The sequence below is a fragment of the Argiope bruennichi genome, chromosome 11, assembly GCF_947563725.1.
Source record: "Argiope bruennichi chromosome 11, qqArgBrue1.1, whole genome shotgun sequence".
Lineage (NCBI taxonomy): Eukaryota > Metazoa > Arthropoda > Arachnida > Araneae > Araneidae > Argiope > Argiope bruennichi.
Genome location: NC_079161.1, coordinates 35,109,853 through 35,128,357, shown reverse-complemented (window position 1 = coordinate 35,128,357; position 18,505 = coordinate 35,109,853). Strand labels below are relative to the sequence as shown.

Here is an 18,505-nt window from a genome sequence, read left to right as displayed (position 1 = left end):
TGATAATTATTTAAAATAAAAATTTATATACTGTGCTTTGCTTAAAGATTTAAATCAGTAAATATTACAATTAAATTTAAATTTCTGTGCTGATATCATCCAGAATCAGTTATCAAAATAGCGATCTGAAAAAAAGAATAAAAATATATGAATGACCTTTTGTATTTTTTAGATATCTGAAGTGAATGAGTTTCTATGAAATGGCGTAACTTTTATCTTATAATAAAGATGAATGTGTATTTGCTTATATGTGTGTATTAATGCCCTACAAACTGAATAGTTTGTAGGGCATTAATACACCAAACTTGGCACATATATACTTTGCAGGTGGGGGGGGGTGATTTTAAATTCGTATAATTAAAGTTTTAATTAGAATTTAAACAATCTTTGTGTTTTTACATTATAACTTCCAAGAATATAACAGTTCAAAAATGATTTTGACATTATCTTAAAAGGTTTAAAAAATTTCACTGGTATATATTATTTTGTGTTATGATTTTTAATTTTAATTAATTTTTTAAAATATATAAAACAATTCATAATGATAAAATCACGCAAAATAAAAATAAAATTGAACCTGCACAAGCATGTTAAGTTTGCATGAAAAAATTGGTTGTGTGTTGCCATCATGCTGACAAAAACTCAAATTAAAAGACTAAGAAGTTAATTCTCACAGCAAGTTAAACCTAGAAAACTTAAGTTTTTAGCATATGTCTGTATAAAATAAAATAAATATTAGATGATATTTTCTGGGATAATAAATGGAAGAAAGTGTTTTCTGTGACTTAAAATATCTGTATTATACTTCAATAATTCAGTGTTATTTAAGGCAAAATGGCTTAATATGTACAAAATATCCACATTAACCAATATTCAACAGTCCTTTTCTAAACCTTTAGTAATAGGGATATATGTTTAATAAGAAAAATGGTCTAAATAGAGAAAATAATTGCATTTTATTTGAGACAATAAATATTTTGATAAATTATAGAATTTCAATTGTTTATACAGTCTTTTAGTCATAATTAATGAAATATTCTTGAGACTCAAATAGAAAAAGTTTCATACTTTTGTGACAAAAACATATTTTAGTTACAAAAAATCTGAATATGACTATTTTATAAAAAGGCTCTATTTTAGACTACTCTATTAACTGCTGGTGAAGATACACAATCAGCACCTGAAGTTAGTTGGCCTAAAATAATGAAATTTCTGATTGTCCTAAAGTAAAAATATTCCTCATAATTTAGTCATATTTGGTCACCGAAGATTGAAGCATTTTAGGTGGCAAGAATATTTTGCTGAATATGGTTACATAGAACCAAAGGACTGTATAAAATTTTACCTGCATAATTTTTTCAGAAGTATATTTATTGATTGAAACGAAATAAATTACTATTACATTAATTTAAATTACTACTTACATTAATTTAAATCCCTGTAAAAAGTAAAAATGAATTGTACGATGATTTTTGTAATTGTGATGAATGAAAATAATGATGATTTGAGAAATGTATGACTAATCACACAGAAATTCTATACATAAGAGAAATTACATAAATTAAAAAAAAAACACCTCTATAGTACACATAATATTTGAGTGCTGAATGATTTTATTCTCTATACTCACAATTTAATGAATATTATTAATTTCAACAAAAAAAAAAAGTAGTTTGATTCTTTTTCCATTTCAAATTTTGTAGCAGATGAAAAAAGAAGGGGAAAAAAAAAAAAAGTGCAGAGTGCATTGAAAAGAATGATGTAAAACCTTTAAAATAGTATGAGTTATATGACTATTAAAATTTGAAGTCTAAAAATATTTTGCTGAAGAAGCCATAAGTACCAAGTTACATAAAATATTCAATTAAAAATTTTAGCGATTGTTAGTTCCAGTGAATGAGTTGGTTACCAAAGGTGGCTAATTTTAAATATAGAATTATAATGTCCAAAGTATTGGTTTCTAAGATGTGAATTTTGTTCAAGTGTATTAAATAATTTTTTAAATATTCATTAGGACTCTGTTCTGCACTATTTTATTGGTTATTATAATATTTTACATAGTTTTTCTCTTACTGCCAGTTATGAAATATGTATAAATTTAATTGAAACTAATTTATAAGATTCTGAAATTACTTATATAATAAATTCCCATAGTTTTCATCGTCAAGTCAAGCACAGACATTTCAAGGACCTCCTACCCAATCACAGTCACGTAAAATTCTAATCAATCCTCATTTTAGGGGTGTGCGTTTGCCACCACCACCTGCTACAACAGAACAAGGTAGGTTTCATTAAAACTGTTTCTGGTCATTTTGACAAAATGTCTCAAAAATAGTTAAACAAATATTATTTAGGTATTTTTTCGTTAGGTGGGCGCAAATATCGCCAATTGTGAACCAAACACGAATTTGGTGTAAGACATTTGGCGGAATTCTACATTATTTGCGATTTTTCCTTTGTGCCCGGCTAATGGAAAAGTACCATTGTTTATAGTCAGTTCCCAAAATTGCTCAAAAGATTCACTTGTTCAGCTTAAATCTTTCTAAGGCTGTAGGAAATATATCTACTCACAAATTCCTAATTTTTTTTTAATTACCATTATAAGCTACCTCCTCTCTAATTAAAGTTGCTACTTATTAATAATTTCAGAAAAATATTAACAAACACAATTTAAATTATATGTTCAAGTATTTTTTTTTATTATTATTTTTAATGATCATTTCATTTTAGTAATGCCAATGAATCCTGTTCCTCCGCCATCTGTTCCTTCTGTATCTTATGAAGCACCTCAGAACTATGCTCCTCCTGTGGTTAGTACTTTCTACTTATTATTTGTAAATGTGTATGTATATAGATGGAATGTATGACATAGTAATGTGTGTGTGGTTTGAAAGGCTTCTTAATAATTTTAGATATAAATTATTAAGAAGCGTATTTATCATATAAGCAAATAATTATTTCTAGTTATATATCGGAATGTTACAGTAAAGAAATCATGCTTTACTGCAACATTTTTACTATAATAAATGCTTCTAAAGCTAGATGACTGCAGCTTGCGTATCTTGCCACATTCTTTAAACAAAGTAAAAATGTTCTAATGATATATTTTCTTTTGAGATTTTTATTCCATTTCTTATAAATATGTATTCATATTTCATTTTCTGATACAGATATAGAATTTGTAATAATCTCATGATTAAAAGATTGTTTTTATTGTAATACTTACTGATTGTTATTACTCCTTTGCCTGTTAATTTTTCAATTAAATAAGGTAATTTAATGTAGTTGAAAATGGAAAATTCTATTTATAAAATATGTGTACCCTGCAAAGCATATTATTTGAAATTTTACAAAACAATAAACAGTGTAATAATTGTTAATAAGTATAGTTGCCTGTTCCAGTTTTAAAGGAATTACCATTGTTTTAAGTGCTTAAAATGCTACCACATGCTATGTTGCTTTCAAGTTCTTTTCAATTTTTTTGTTATTAATAATTTTCAAGATGCACAATTTTGACTTAATGAGATGTCCAATTTTCAATGTTTTTTTTTAATAATTTATTAAAATGTTCTGTTTTTATTCAAAATCTCATATATTTATAAAAATATTCTATATATTTCAGTATTCTCATCATGATAACACTCATCAAATTAATATTAATCCACCTGTCTTCACTGCTCCACCGCCAATTCCATACAAACCTCCTGAATATTCCTTGCCTCCACCTCCTCAACAGCACATACAACAGGTGTGTTTTAAACTTCTTTAAGCCTATTCTAGCTTTCTATTTTATGCAGTTTAGGATTAGGTAAATGCACATACAATTTTGTCTTTTGATCTATAACCTTACATTTACCTCTGTTTTAAAATCCCTGAAAGTGAAAGTATTGAATATTTTAAGAATATTTTGTCTTGTGCACATACACATACATTCCATAATAATTTCGTAATTTTTAATTCTGCGAAATGATGACTTATTACAATCTGGTTGAATGATTAATTTAAGTAAAATGCACTAATAACATTTGATTTTATAAGTTTCTTTCCAGATAATGATAGTTTTTTAAAAAATATTTTATGGATGTAAGTTTATTTGTGAAAGGATAAATAACATTCATGGCTTCCCTTATTCCTCCTCCCATTTTCTTGGATTTCATTGTGCCATCTTTTGGTACATCTGGATAGATAGAATGATCACCAGTTTTTCTTAAGTTGAAAAATGTCTTTAGTAGCAAATTGAGTGTAGTTGACCTAATGTAAATGTTGGAAACTATGGAGATTCATATGGGTTCTTGAAAAAAGGTTAGAAACCATTACAGTGGATAATCTAAATACCGCACATGAATATACACCTTTCTGATGTTTGTTTGTGCATGTTGAGGGAAGCACATTGAAACCCAATGGATTTATTTGGAAGAATCAACAAAAAATTAGAAATACATGAAGAAAGTACTGTTGTTAAGTTTCCACAAATTTCAACCCAATATTCTATGTATGCCAAAATTTTTGTTATAGGTATTAGCCTATACCAAGCATGTTTGTACAGAGTAGTCTCAACGATTTCCAAAGGCATATTTCCCAAGGATTTAATGAATAAATCACCAGTCAAAATGTGACACAGATTAATTGAATTCTACATTTGTACATTTAAGTGGAATCATCATCTAAGAAATTGGTAATTTTTAAAATGCTTGCCTTTAAGGATTACAATCCTATATATAAAAATACTACTCATATAGTTTTAATTTGTCTTATAGAAATACATTTTAAAGCTTATTTAATCTGTTATAACAACTTATCCAAAAGAATTTTATTTAATATGGAATTTTAAGGTCAATGTTCAGGCAGAAGATGATATATTCTAATAAAATTTTATATGCAGGCTAAAAACATCAGTTGGTAGCTTTTTCTTTTGGCAGGTTTTTATGTTCTGGATATAAATATTTTTTCTTCTTCTATTATTGATGATCCATCTTAATGATTATACAAAACAGTGTGATATATCCTTTGTAGAATTTAGATATAGTTTTTTTCTTAACAGTAGCAGCAATATTTTGCTTAATCTTGATAAGCTTTATTTAAAATTTTTTTTTTTTTTTTTTTTTTTTTTTTTTTTTTTTTGATTATACGTTTCTAGAACATGATTGTTCTATCTTGCAGTACCATCCATTCCAATTATAGAAGGTGAAATCCGTTGGTTGTCTTTTTCAATCATTGAGCCTCAATCTGGATTAGTTGTTTTGAAGGATCAATTCAATAAATCTCTAAATATTGGATTTTACTTTCTCATATACAATTTCTTAAATAAATATTTAAATATATAACATAATTAATTTTTAAATTATCTAAAACAAAATAGAAATTTATTGTCAGGAAGAGGAAATATGGTAGTCTGAGTATAACAACATTAAAACATTCATTAGTCTATTTTTTTTTAATTTAAAGAAACAATTAGTGTTTATTCAGTAGTGTTTGTTATTATTTATATTATGTATATTTAAAGCATATAGCCACATTAAATATATTTGTAATTGTACATAACTGAATAAATAAAATATATTATCTTTATAAATGAAAGAAAATTGATATTTGTTATATAAATATGTTTGAATGTTTAAGGCTCCACCTCCTATATGGCAACAACCCCCTCCAGAAATACCTCCATCTGTCTCTTATGCTACTCCACCACCTCCACTGAATTATGTTGGTAAGTTAAAAAAAGAATACTATACTACATTACTAATTGTTTTTGGTAGAATGAGATTCATAAATTAATTTTTATTTCTAGACCCCATGGTACAAGTGTCCAGTTATCACAATAATTATAATACCAGCAATTTTACAAATACCGGTTATGCACCACCACAAATGCCATCTCCTCAGGTAATCAATTACAACCAACCACCACCACCTGTTCATGTACCTCCTCCATCTTACACTCCTGCATCTGTTACACCAGCCCAAACCAATGTTACTCCAGTGCATTTTCAAACTAGTCAACCACCCAGGCAGCAGCAAAACATTGTACAGGTATATTTAGTGTTTCAAAATTTTTATTTACATATTTAATCATGTGTAAAAGTTGCAAATCAAATTTTTTCTGAAGAATTCATTAAAAAAATATACATAAATTTAAAATTAGCCTTTAGAATATAATTGCATTAAAGTGTTTTTTTATTTTTTTTTAAGTAAGCAGTGTCATTGTTGAATGGGAAGGGGGCCGGGAGCCAAGTAGATCATTTGAAGATATGTTATCATGAGTATATATGACCAAATGATGCAATTGTTAATTGGATTGCTTAATATCTTAGTTATGGACAATTTAAAATTGTAGTTATTTACATTATTAGCAGCCAATTCCCATGTTTTAAGATGAAGTGTTTTTAGAAAACAACTAAGAAAGCATTCTGCTTCGTAGAATGCAATAAAGTACAAAATTAACCTACTTTGCAATGCTCTGGGTTGCTTGAATTTTGCATTGTGAACTACTTATTTTTAGAAGCATTAAATGATAAATCCTGATATACAAGTTGGTTTTCAAGTCTAAAACTGCTGTTAATTTTACTCAGGGTTTAGTATTTAATGTTGTGATATTATTTACATTGTAAATAATAGTAAAATAAGATAAAAATTCATGTACTCCTCTTAAATATAAAATCGTTCAAATGATTTACCAGGTTTCTAGATGATTGAAAAAATTCACAATAATGTAACGGAATGCTGATTTCAATTTTTGAAAGTTAGAAATAAGAATTTATAAATAAAAAAATAGAAACTGACAATAGCACTTTTATCCACTTTAAAAAGTATTAACTTCACTTCTAGTAATTTGTAATTGGTTTTTCTTTCTCTCTTTTAGAAATCTTATCAAGATAAACGATCTATGTCTCAATCACAATCAAATCATATGCAGTAAGTAATTCTTTCTTTCTTTCTTTTTTTTTTTTAAAGTTTTTTGTTTTTTATTTTAAGATCATTCCTAACTTTTCTTTAAAAAGAAAGGAACTTTCCAAACTTATGAAATTAAATGGAAACTCAAATGAGCAAGTATAAAGATCAAGTTGAGGGGTAAATATATGTATTAATAAAATTTTTAAAAAGGATTATGCATATCTTATAAAACAAATGTAGTCATGTTTTATTTATTTCTTTTTAATAATGAACCATTATTTAAATATATTGAAACTGTCTAAGAAATAGAGAAAAAAAAAATGTATAATTTTTATTTTATTTGCTAATACTTTTGCAATATTAACATTTAATGATCAAGATAAAAAGCTATCCTGCCACTTTTGGGGAATTTAAATTTATTTATAATTCTATGATTGTAAATTGATAGAAAGAAAGTATTATATATTTATGTACTAATGTTATAAATATTTGAATTCCTGGATTTATAACTATTGTGATCCAAAAAGGAATTCAATGATTAATGACTTTTATTTTGGCATTTCATAGTTTTTTTTAATCTTTTTTTTTTTTTGTTGTTTTTATTTAATAAATGTGTCTGTTAATCGAAAGTTGCGAAATGTAATGTCTGTTGCATTTTAAATATATACTTTTAATTAATGACTTCATGAGCACGTTTTATTTTTATAGGAGAAAAAATCAAAACCAGTCACAGCAATTTGCTAGACCACCTGAAAAAAGAGCTTCTAACCTGAATATAAAACAAGTGCCAGTGAAACAACCTCGTATTGAAAACCAAATTCGAAAAGTAAGTCTACAATGTTGTGAGTGAAGTTTGATTTTAAATTTCTGGTTCTGCACATATTTTATAAATAGATTGAATTTGAAACTTACATTAAATCTTACATTGTTAAAATCCCTTAAATGGAATTTTAATGCATTGTAAATGCTGGCCAAATAGGCAATATATCAATGGTAGAAACTATGAGATTAATTATTCAAATAAAATACTAAATACTTTTGGATTGAGATAAATATATTCTAAATTTATTTTGATATATTCTATCTTTATACTTTTACCCATAAACTCTGTTGACCATTCATATACTAATGGTTGTTTTTATGCCTTTAAAAAGATTTTTAAATAGTTTTTAACTTAAAATTCAAGAATATCAGTTTAATTGTGCAGTTTTCGTATTTATTTTTATTAGTTGTTTCCATTGTGTCATTGATATCCTGTTGTTATTGCTTCATTAAATATTTCCATTTTTAAAAGCTAAAGATAAATTCTATTTATTTTCTATGCATTGGAAAGTGAAATTACAGTACCTAGAAAGACAACATGCGATTTAAAGATAAATTACCTGCATTGTTATGTTTTTCATGGTATTATGATAGATATCATGAAATTGAATTCTATTAAGAAGGATCAGAACAAGTGTCAGTAACAGAATAAGTATGAGGCTGTTAAAATATTATGGTTTTATTGTCTATCCTATTTGATGCTTGAAAATATTTTATTATGTACATTGAGTTATGAATGATTAAATTGAAATTAAACACTGCTGTTTTCCCTAATAAATAGCTGTTTACCAAAGGTAGTTAATGAAAGCAACTGTCTGCAATTTAACATCTGACATTTTGGAATAATATCTTTTTCTAATGGAATTTATTTATTTTTTAGAATGTTCATGTTAATAATTCAAATATACGAGAAATACCCCTTGTTGACACTTTACCCACTTCTCAAAAGACAGTCCCAAAAAATATTCCTGTTGTTGAAGAAGAAGTGAGTACTATTTTTACTCATAATTTATTTTTATATTCTTTTTATTTTGAAATTTTTTAACTTAATTTATGCTTTTTCTTATTCCTTATACTAATTTTTTTCAGTCAGTTTGACATTTTGATATTTTATTGTATTTGTATATGATCTTTTAAAAATAAACAAATTGTTTAGCAAACAATTTTTTTTAATGAAAATTGTATTATTCAGTGATGCTGGATAGTATAAGAAAAAGTATAAGAAAAATGAGATTCATTCATGTAAGAATGATACTGTTAAGAAGACAATTTAGAAATGTAAATTATTAATATACAGTAGTTTAATTTTGTATCTCCTAAGTAAGGTTTTAATCAAAGATTACAAAAGATAAAATATAAACAATTTTGAAGGGTAAAACTATTTAATAGACAGTAATTTTTCTTATTATCCATTCTGATATATTATTCATTTGTTAGCATACTATATGAGTGACATAACACATTACTTCCTGGATAATTGTATTAAAAATTTATTTTCATGTGACAAAACAAGATACATTTTTGGATGAAAGTGTTGTTATGATTTATTGTATAAGTATGCCATATGTGTTAAACTAATTATTTATATTTAAATATACAAAAATGTTATCATATATTCATGACTTGGTTATTTATAATTGATTTTTAATTAATAAGGGTTTTTTTTTTTTACATTAAAAAATATTAGGCTTTCCACATTTTTTCTGCTATTAATTCATTTCATTTTATAAACTTGTGCTATTTCAATTTAATTGCGTATAATGCATATTGCTGACTGGATATAAAAAATTTTATTATGTAGTATGATAATATTTTTTAATATATTAACATGAATCTTATTCTGTTGCCATAGGATGAGAAAACTAAGGAACTAAGAAGGAAGATTGAAGAACAGAAACTTCTTCGAGAACAAATTCTGAAACGCAAAGAAGAGAGGAGGAGGCAAATGGCTGCTCAGCGTTTAATGGATTTAAAGAAGAGGCAAGCTGAGCAAAACAAAAATGTTATTGCTATCCAAAGGGTTGATCAAGCTGAAACCACTAAAGCTTCCCTTATACAAAATGGTAAGTTTCATTGAATTTCTGTTTAATTTTTAATATTATGCCAAAATATTTTAAAAGTAGTGTGTATGTGTGAGGTAGGTTGAGAGATTGAGTGAGTAAACATAATTTTGTTGATATGTGGTTGCTTATTTTACCACAAGAACATTATGTACAGAAAAGAGCTGATGATAATCTGATGTCTATTTACATCGCTATACGAGAGTGAAGTGCCAAAAATTTTTCCTTCCCATGGGTTTAGCTAGAGATTTTAATATTGTGTAGAATAAGGAAAGAGAATTTTAGATATTTTTAAAAGAATGTGGTAAGAGAAAAGGTGGTAGAGATTTTTTAACACTTCTCTCTAATTCAGAAAAATGCAAAAGTCATCAGTTTTCTAGAGCACATATTAGAATTAATTAAAATATTAAGTCAGAATTGAATCAGGAAATAAGAAAACATTTTAGAATGAAGTTAATATGGGCTAATTTAAAATAAAATTTAGGAAAATTAATTAAAATTTTAGATTTAAAAAATATTAATACACACACACACACAAACACACACACACACAATTTAATCATTCTACCATCTGAAAAATGTCTAGAAATCCTTTGAAGTGCCATGCATTTAGTTTATATCATTTATGAGGTGTCTAATAATAATAATAAATTATTGATGAATGAAGATTCATGTTTCTGAAATGTTTTGGTTATTGTTGATTGCAGCATGTAGTGAATACTTGAAAAAATTTAGTAGTAGTTCGATAGTAGCTTATTTGAAGATTGGAAATAGAAAATGCAATTAAAGCCAAATTGAGAATTAAACAGAATTCTGAAAAATTAGCTTCAGATCAGTTACATTTCTGCATTTTGTGAGTCCTTAATAATCTCTTGTGCTGGCTTTAATGCACTTAATATCTTCTCCATGTCACATATTGTGGTTATTATTGGCAATATATACGATTGAATTTTTCAATTATGTTATTTGCATTCATCCATCATTTTCTAAGCTATAAAACTTGACATTTAATGCAAATTTGACAGTGATTTTTTTAAAAATTTTATTTTGGAACTTTGCGTTTTTCCAATTTTTATATGTGAATAACACGTTTTAATTATTTTTAGCATATGTTTCTTTTATTTAGTACTGAAAAACCAGAATGATTGAAAAGTTTTTTTTTATGTCTTAAAAGCAGCACTAAGGAAGGGAGAACAAGTGCATTTTTTAACATCATTTCTTGTTTGTATTTTATATTTCAGATAAAATATATTTTTCATTAATACTCCTAGAAAAATCGGAATAAATAAAAATACTGCATATTATATATACACTGACGGGGAAAAAAAAATCCAAACACCAAGAAAAAATTATTCTAGAGTAATGAAATTTAGACAATGCATTTGTTGAATTAACATGTTTAATAGGTTGAATTTTCAAGATCACTGGTTAATTTAAGCTCAAGAAAATGCATTTAGAATGTGAAATTCTGTTACATTAATAGCTGGTGTAACCTCCAGAATTTTGAATGCAAGAGTGCAAACATGCATGCATTGTGTCATACAGGTGCTGAATGTCACTTTGTAGTATGGAGTTCTAAGCTTGTTGTAATTGTTTTGTCAATACTGGGACTGTCAGTGCTGGCTGTGGATGATGCTGGAGTTGTCTCCAATGATATCCCATGCATGTTCAATTGGAGACAGATCTGATGATCTCATAGGCCAAGATAATATGTTGACACTTTGTAGAGCTCATTGCGTTACATCAGCAGTATGAGGGCGAGCGTTATCCAGTTGGAAAACTCCCCTTTGAATGTTGTTCCTGAATGGCAGCTCTACAGGTTATTTAACCAACCTGACGTACAAATTTGCAATCGGTGTGTTTGTAATAACCACGAGAGTGCTCCTGTTGATTGCTCCCCCAACCATGACTCAGGTATAGGTCCTGTGTGTCTAGGCCACAGACAGTTTGATTGCAGGCATTCTCCTGACCTCCTTCTGACCAATACATGGCCATTGCTGGAACCAAGGCACATCATGCTTTCATCAGAAAACACAACAGATCTCAAATCCATCCTCTAATGAGTTCTGGCTTGACACCATTGGCATCGCAAATGGCAATGGCTGCGAGTCAGTGAAATGCACACTATAAGGCGTATGGCTCGGAGCTGTCCTTGAAATAACTGATTTCTAACAGTTTGTTGTATCACTGTGGTACCAACTGCAGCTCGAATTTCTGTCGTAGATTCAGTATGGTGTGCCACAGCCATATGCTGAATACAGCGATCTTCCCTCTCAGTAGAGTCATGTGACAGTCAAGAACCCTGTGTTCTTGAGGTAGTACCATCCCTTGATCACTGCTCCCAACATTCATGCACAGTGGATATATTCCGACCAAGTCTTTCTGCAGTATTGAGGAAAGAAAATCCACTTTCTCATAGTTCTATTACATAACCTTGTTCAAACTTGGTGAGCTGTTGATAATGGCTTCTTCTTATTCTTAAAGGCATTTTTGGCTAACATCAACTCAATACGTCAATTTTCAAAGATGTATAATGCTCACGAACTTTACAGCACGCATTTAAAGAAAACTTGATTTGCAAGTTCTGAGTGGCGTTACTAATGCCACACTTATGAGAGAAGCTAGAAATTTGAATCAATGTCATCTTTCAGATGTATAAACAAGCCTGCCAAATTTTATTTATCTATCGCAAGTCTTTCTTGGTGTTGGGATTTTTTTTTTCCACCAATGTATTCAAAAAGTATTTTAATTTGTTTTCATTATTTTCAAAGAATAGAAAGTTAGATAATTTAAAACTGGAAATAATGAAATTGCAATTAATCTAATGATGTGATTGATGAATTGAGATGCACTTATAAAAAGTACTAGAAAGTAAATAGAAAAATTCAACACTGGAGTTTGTTTACTGATTCAATAAAATGGATGAAGAGGGAAAATATGTTTCTTTAAAACCTTGAAGGGGGGGGGGGAACCCTTCATAATTTAAATACAGATTTTTTACAGTTGAAACAAAAGTAGCATTTTTATAAATTATATTTTAAAAAGTAATTTTTTAAATAATTTGAGCTATGTAGTAAGAAGTGCACAATTAAATGTGTTATAATTTGATTAATAATCTTTTTTTGTCAATTTTTGTTCATTTATTATTTATAATTTGAAATTACAGCAAATTAACTTTTAACCAAATTTATATATGCCCCCCCCCCAAAAAAAAAAAGATTAAAGCAACAGTTTTGAAAACAATCAAATTCTAACATTTTATTTTCAGAAAAATTTGATAAATTAATGAAACATTTTAATATTTGAACGTAGGAAAAGGGGACTGCTATGGAAACATGCAGTGTAGTGAATTATTAAATTTCATTTTAAAATACTAATAACTTTCCAACATAATATATAAAAAGTTAAGACTTTGTTTTTAATCTTGGGTTTTATTAACTCAATTATATTATTATGTAAAATTTGCAAATAACTACAAATCCATATATATCAACCAATATTGGTATTCTAAACTTATATATTTATATTTATAGCTAATAAAGCTAAAGTAAGTGTCAAAGAAAGAATAGGTATTCCTCCTGCAGTTAATGCTGTCACTGCTGGAAAGAAAAAAATTGTTGTTGTTCGAAAGAAAGTACAGCCACCAAATATTGTAGCTTTAAGTGAACAAAAGAAAGTAAGTATTTTACTTTTTCATATGTCTCTTATATGAAACCTAATGATTGAAAACACTTTTTTTTTCTGAGCATTGCATTTTTATTCTACCTTGATTTTAGTTAGAAAGAGTAGAAACATTATTTTTTAATATTGTTAAGAATGTTTTGTACACTACATAAGAGAAAGAAAATGAAGTTAAATCATTCTGAAGATTTTAGATACTTTCAAAAAAAAGTCAAAGAAATTTTTTTTATAAAACCTATAACAGGGAAAATCAATCAGCAGAAATACTGAGCATCCTGAATATTGTATTGCAAAGAATAAGAACATGGAGCCATTGGAATTCTATAAAAAATTGAAATTAATTTTACCAAAGATTTTCGAGTTACCATATAGTTGTTACCATAAGGATTTTTTTTGCATTATCATAAAAAAATTCTTGTATCTTATGAAATATATGTTCTTGAAAAAGAAAAATTGGAATAAATGTTTCCATGTAGTCCTTCAAACATATGCCACTGAAAAATTTGACTTACATTTTTTTATGCATTTTAACAGATAAAAGTTTATTAGTTATCTCAAGCATTTGTAGGATATACCTGAAAGCAATAAATAAATAAACAGGTTTTTTGCCTTGGAATTTTACTGTGTATCTTTTACTATGATCTGACTTTTTGTGAATATCTCCAGTTGCTCAACTGCTAACAAAGTGAAAAATTGTCCTTAAAATATATCAAAGAAAATTTCTACACCCTCTTATAGATGCCTTTCAAATTGACAAATGTTTTGCAAACTTTTGTTTCTATGATTCATAGTATTGTCTCGAAATCATTTGTAAAAAGTATTTCAACAATTTTAATGTTGTTATGTAGAACAAGCAGCTGTAGAGAAGTTCCTTGAATTCTAAAAATTATGTATTTTGACCTCTTTGAAGTAATTTTGCAAAAAGATTTTCTTTCTCAATATTTTAAGTACTACATTTGAATTCAATAAATATTAATAAGATTTTCTATGCTGGATGAGAATTATATTGAGAAAATATGGAACCATTAATTTTTTTATCAGTATGTATACTTAATGTTGCTCATACTAGTACTTAATGTACTCATACTCATACTGGAATAAAATTGTGCATTTGAAATATATATTATTTATCTGTAGTAAAAATAAAATTAATAAAATTTTATGTATTCAATGCAATAAAATATTACTATTACCATTAAAGTAAATGCTGTTCATCACTTTTAACAGATATCTGAGTACATGTTTGTGAGCAATTTTATTATTTTTGTTAGTATATGTATTTTTAATTCATTTGATTTTTTTTCAGGCTGTTCCAATTACTCAAAGGCTAGGAATTCAAGCTACAAAGCAACCACAAAAAGTTCCTATGCAGAAAAAAGTTGCAACTAATATTAATTTGAATCAGAATCAAGCAAATAAAACAAAAATTCTAGTCCCACCTTCACAACAAGTGAAAACTACTGCTCCACCGAAGACTACTCCACCAGTCAGTAATTCATCTTCAAATATAAATAAGCAGATTATCACTCCAATTGCATCTCAATTGAAAGAGAACAAAACTGATAAATCTCCCCAGAATAAAAAAGGTAGTGTTCTACAGCGTCTTGGGAATCGCAATAATGCTCAAAAGCAAATTCAACAGCGTCCTCCATTTCCTCGAATGGGTCCTCCATCACCAAGATTCAATGGTCCAAGAACACCTCAATTCCAAAATCCTCTTTTTTCAGAACCTAGGCATAGGTTTCCACCTCCTGGTCCAAGCATCAATGATATGAGGATGCAGGGTCCAGCACATTTTCAAGAGGCACGTCCTCCTTTGTTACCATTTCATTCACCTAGAGATCGTGGTCCATTTAATCCATTAATGTTTGATAATCATCCTCGTTTCCGGATGCAAGGTCCTGGATACCAAAACTTTCGCCCAATGGGAATGGATGTATTCCCTGATAGATTTCCTCCACCACAATTTTCACCAAATCAAATGCCACCTATGAGACAATTTGAGCCTAGTGGACAAATGTTTCGTCAACGTTTCCCAGGTTCAAATGCACGCCAGAGAGGTGGAAACAATTCAAATCAACCAAAGAAATCTGGGAATATTAATAGGAATGACACAAAAGCATCATCAGTTGCAAATGCGACCACTGAAGATTCTAAATCTTCAAAAGCAACTGTTCCTGCTGTCAAAATTGAAAAAGCCAAGGAAACAAATTCACACCAAGTGCAAAATATATCTAATGTAAGAAATTTGCATTTCTTTTATCTCATGCTTTTAATTACTCTTCTATTTTTCTTTAAATACCATACTGTTATTTTAGCAGTAAAAAAGTGTTTAAAGAGTTAACTTAATAATTCAGATTAAATTATTGAAAAAGTGTTTGAAAAACACAAGTATGAAAAGCATTATTAATTAACAAGAACTATTAATACTAAAAAAATGTTAAAGGCTTCTTTTTTTTATGAAGGATAAAAAAGCCATTTAAAAAAGTTATAGGTGTAATAAATGCATAATAAATATAACTAGTGTGGATAAAGTAATCTAGTGGGAAAAAAAAAAAAAATCTAAAGTGAAAAACATTGTTTATATTTCTGACATCTATGCTTGCTACTATTTTGCATTTAAAAAAAATAATTAGCTGCTCAGTGACCAACTGTTTGCCCACTATATTAGTTTGCATAACTTTAATGAACTTCATCATATCACAAAAAAAAGTGCTATATTAAATTGTGCAATAAATATAAATTACCAAAACTGTTTAGATTGTAATTCTCGCAAAATGACAAAATCAGTCCCAATGTTGTGGCAGGGGGCTGTGTCATAGTTTTATTTTGCAGTATATCTTGAAATAAAGGGTGGAGAGGGAGAGTAACTTTTTGATGATGTACTTAATGGTTATGAGTTTTCATATGAAATAAGAATTCAATAATTAATTTTGCTTAATACAGAGAGAAATCATTGTCGCTATATATGTTCCACATCTCTTTCCAAATAATTAAGTTGAGTTTAACCAAACTTTGCTTGTTTATTATTTAAAACAAGAGAAAGAATATTGAGAGTTTCTCTAAGTATAAAAGTTAGTTAAATATATAATTCATTACAAATTATTCAAAATTTTGCTATTTTTCCACAGTAAATTATCGCCCAAGAAATATTTTAAATCATTCTAAAACTTCAAAATCATTTTTTCTAAGAGGCCGATTTCATTTTTATACATTTTTCCCCCTCAATTTTTTTTTAATTTTCAAAATTTAATAAATAATTGTATATATGCAGTTTTGAAATAAGAAAATTTCTAAATATTGTAATGTAACACTGAGTCTTTCAGTTATTTTGAGTATATCATTTTATATTTGTTTTATTTTTTTAAATATTTTGTCAATTAAAAAAATTCTAAAGTTTATTTATTAAAAATAGAATTGTAGAGGATAAAAGGATTTTATGTTCTTTGCTTATGAATGCATATTTTGTGTTTGCTTGTGTGTGTGTTGGTAATCTAAAGGCCAAAGTGGTGAAGTTAAGAGTTACCAAATTTGGCACTACATACTTAAGAGAATGTAATTTTGCAAATGGGAGTGTTTTTTAAAAAAATTTAATTAATTAAAAATTAAGTGAAATTTTGAGAACAATTTTTCAGCTTAAAAATAATTTTCATATCATTTTAAAACTTCAGAATTTTTTTTTCTCAATGATACTAATTGTTCAGTCACTGCATGACAATTCCATAAATGACGAAGCAGGAGTTGAACTTTCATAGGTTTATTTTCACACATATATGGACACGGACATTTCTAAGCTACTGCACAAACACATGACAACACAAAAGACGGGAGAGAGAGTATGTACATGTCGCCGCGTCGGCGTCTCGAAGTACATCTGGTTAGGGGAACAGAATTTCCTCTTTTCTCCACCGGAGGGAGTCAAAACTCTAACACTAATATTTAAACTTGTAAATTAAATTTCTATTTTTATGAATTTTTGAAAAAAATAATATTTTGATTGTATTATTAAACAGTTTATACAGTAACACAAAATAAAAACAAAATTTAACTTGCATGAGAAATATTAGCTTTCATCAATGTATTGCCATCACATTTTATAAAGCACAAATTAAAAGTTAACTGTTTCTGCAAAATGAACCTAGAAATGCTTTATTTTTAGTACATGTGTATATAAATTGAAATAAATATGAAATGCAATATTTTCTTTAAAAAAAATGCAGGAAAAAGTTTTCTATTACCTTATAAAATATCTATATTATTAATTCAATGATTCAGTTTTATTTAAGGCAGGCATAATTTAATATATATAGAATATCTATTATAGTCAGGGTTTAACAGCTTATTTCAAAACTGGCAATAGGCATATGCTATAAAAAATTATCTAAAAGAAATATTTATTTTTATTTGAGTCAATAAATATTCTAATGAATTACAGATTTAAAATTTTTATACACTCTCTCTGTCCTGTGAGTCATAATTAATGAAATATTTTTGAGATACAAATATTTAAAATTAAAAAAAAAAACCCCACTATTTTGTGTCTGATATTAACCGAGTTTCCTGAAACTGAGCTGAAAATTTGAGTTCTATATTATAAAACTCATGATTTAGTCATATTTATCGAGATTATCATGATAAATATTCATTGACCTTCTTGAAGAAAATATGCCAATCAACACCTGTAGTTTCCCAATGCTGATTGGCTTTTGAAATTGTTTTATTAAATAATGATGAACAAGGCTTTACACTTTGCTCAGATTTGATCGCAAAAGATAGAAACTTTAGATTGTCAAGATTGTTTTACTGAATATGATTCACATGGTCCAAAAACTATATAAAATCTGAACTTCATAACTGTTTTGAGAAGCACATTTATTGGCTAAAATAAAATAAAACATTATTTGCATCGTTTAAATCCTTTTGAAAATAAAATTGAATTTAAAGATGAACCAGAGAAATATATATATATATATAAAAGATCTGTATTTTCACATATGATATATTCTGTAGTACACATATTGAAGGATTTGATTTTCTATATTCAAATTTTT

General features: G+C 27.5%; 1 protein-coding gene across 1 annotated transcript in view; it reads left to right on the top strand.

Moving 5' to 3' along the window:
• The window catches only part of LOC129956425 (RNA-binding protein 33-like), a 43,838-nt gene that overhangs the window by 20,770 nt on the left and 4,563 nt on the right, over positions 1–18,505 (top strand). The window contains exons 7-17 of the mRNA XM_056068307.1: positions 2,155–2,281; positions 2,731–2,810; positions 3,623–3,748; positions 5,620–5,707; positions 5,789–6,030; positions 6,860–6,912; positions 7,600–7,717; positions 8,594–8,698; positions 9,566–9,776; positions 13,307–13,449; positions 14,761–15,693. Coding sequence (XP_055924282.1) covers positions 2,155–2,281; positions 2,731–2,810; positions 3,623–3,748; positions 5,620–5,707; positions 5,789–6,030; positions 6,860–6,912; positions 7,600–7,717; positions 8,594–8,698; positions 9,566–9,776; positions 13,307–13,449; positions 14,761–15,693 — 2,226 coding nt within the window. The remainder of the gene's footprint in view (positions 1–2,154; positions 2,282–2,730; positions 2,811–3,622; positions 3,749–5,619; positions 5,708–5,788; positions 6,031–6,859; positions 6,913–7,599; positions 7,718–8,593; positions 8,699–9,565; positions 9,777–13,306; positions 13,450–14,760; positions 15,694–18,505) is intronic.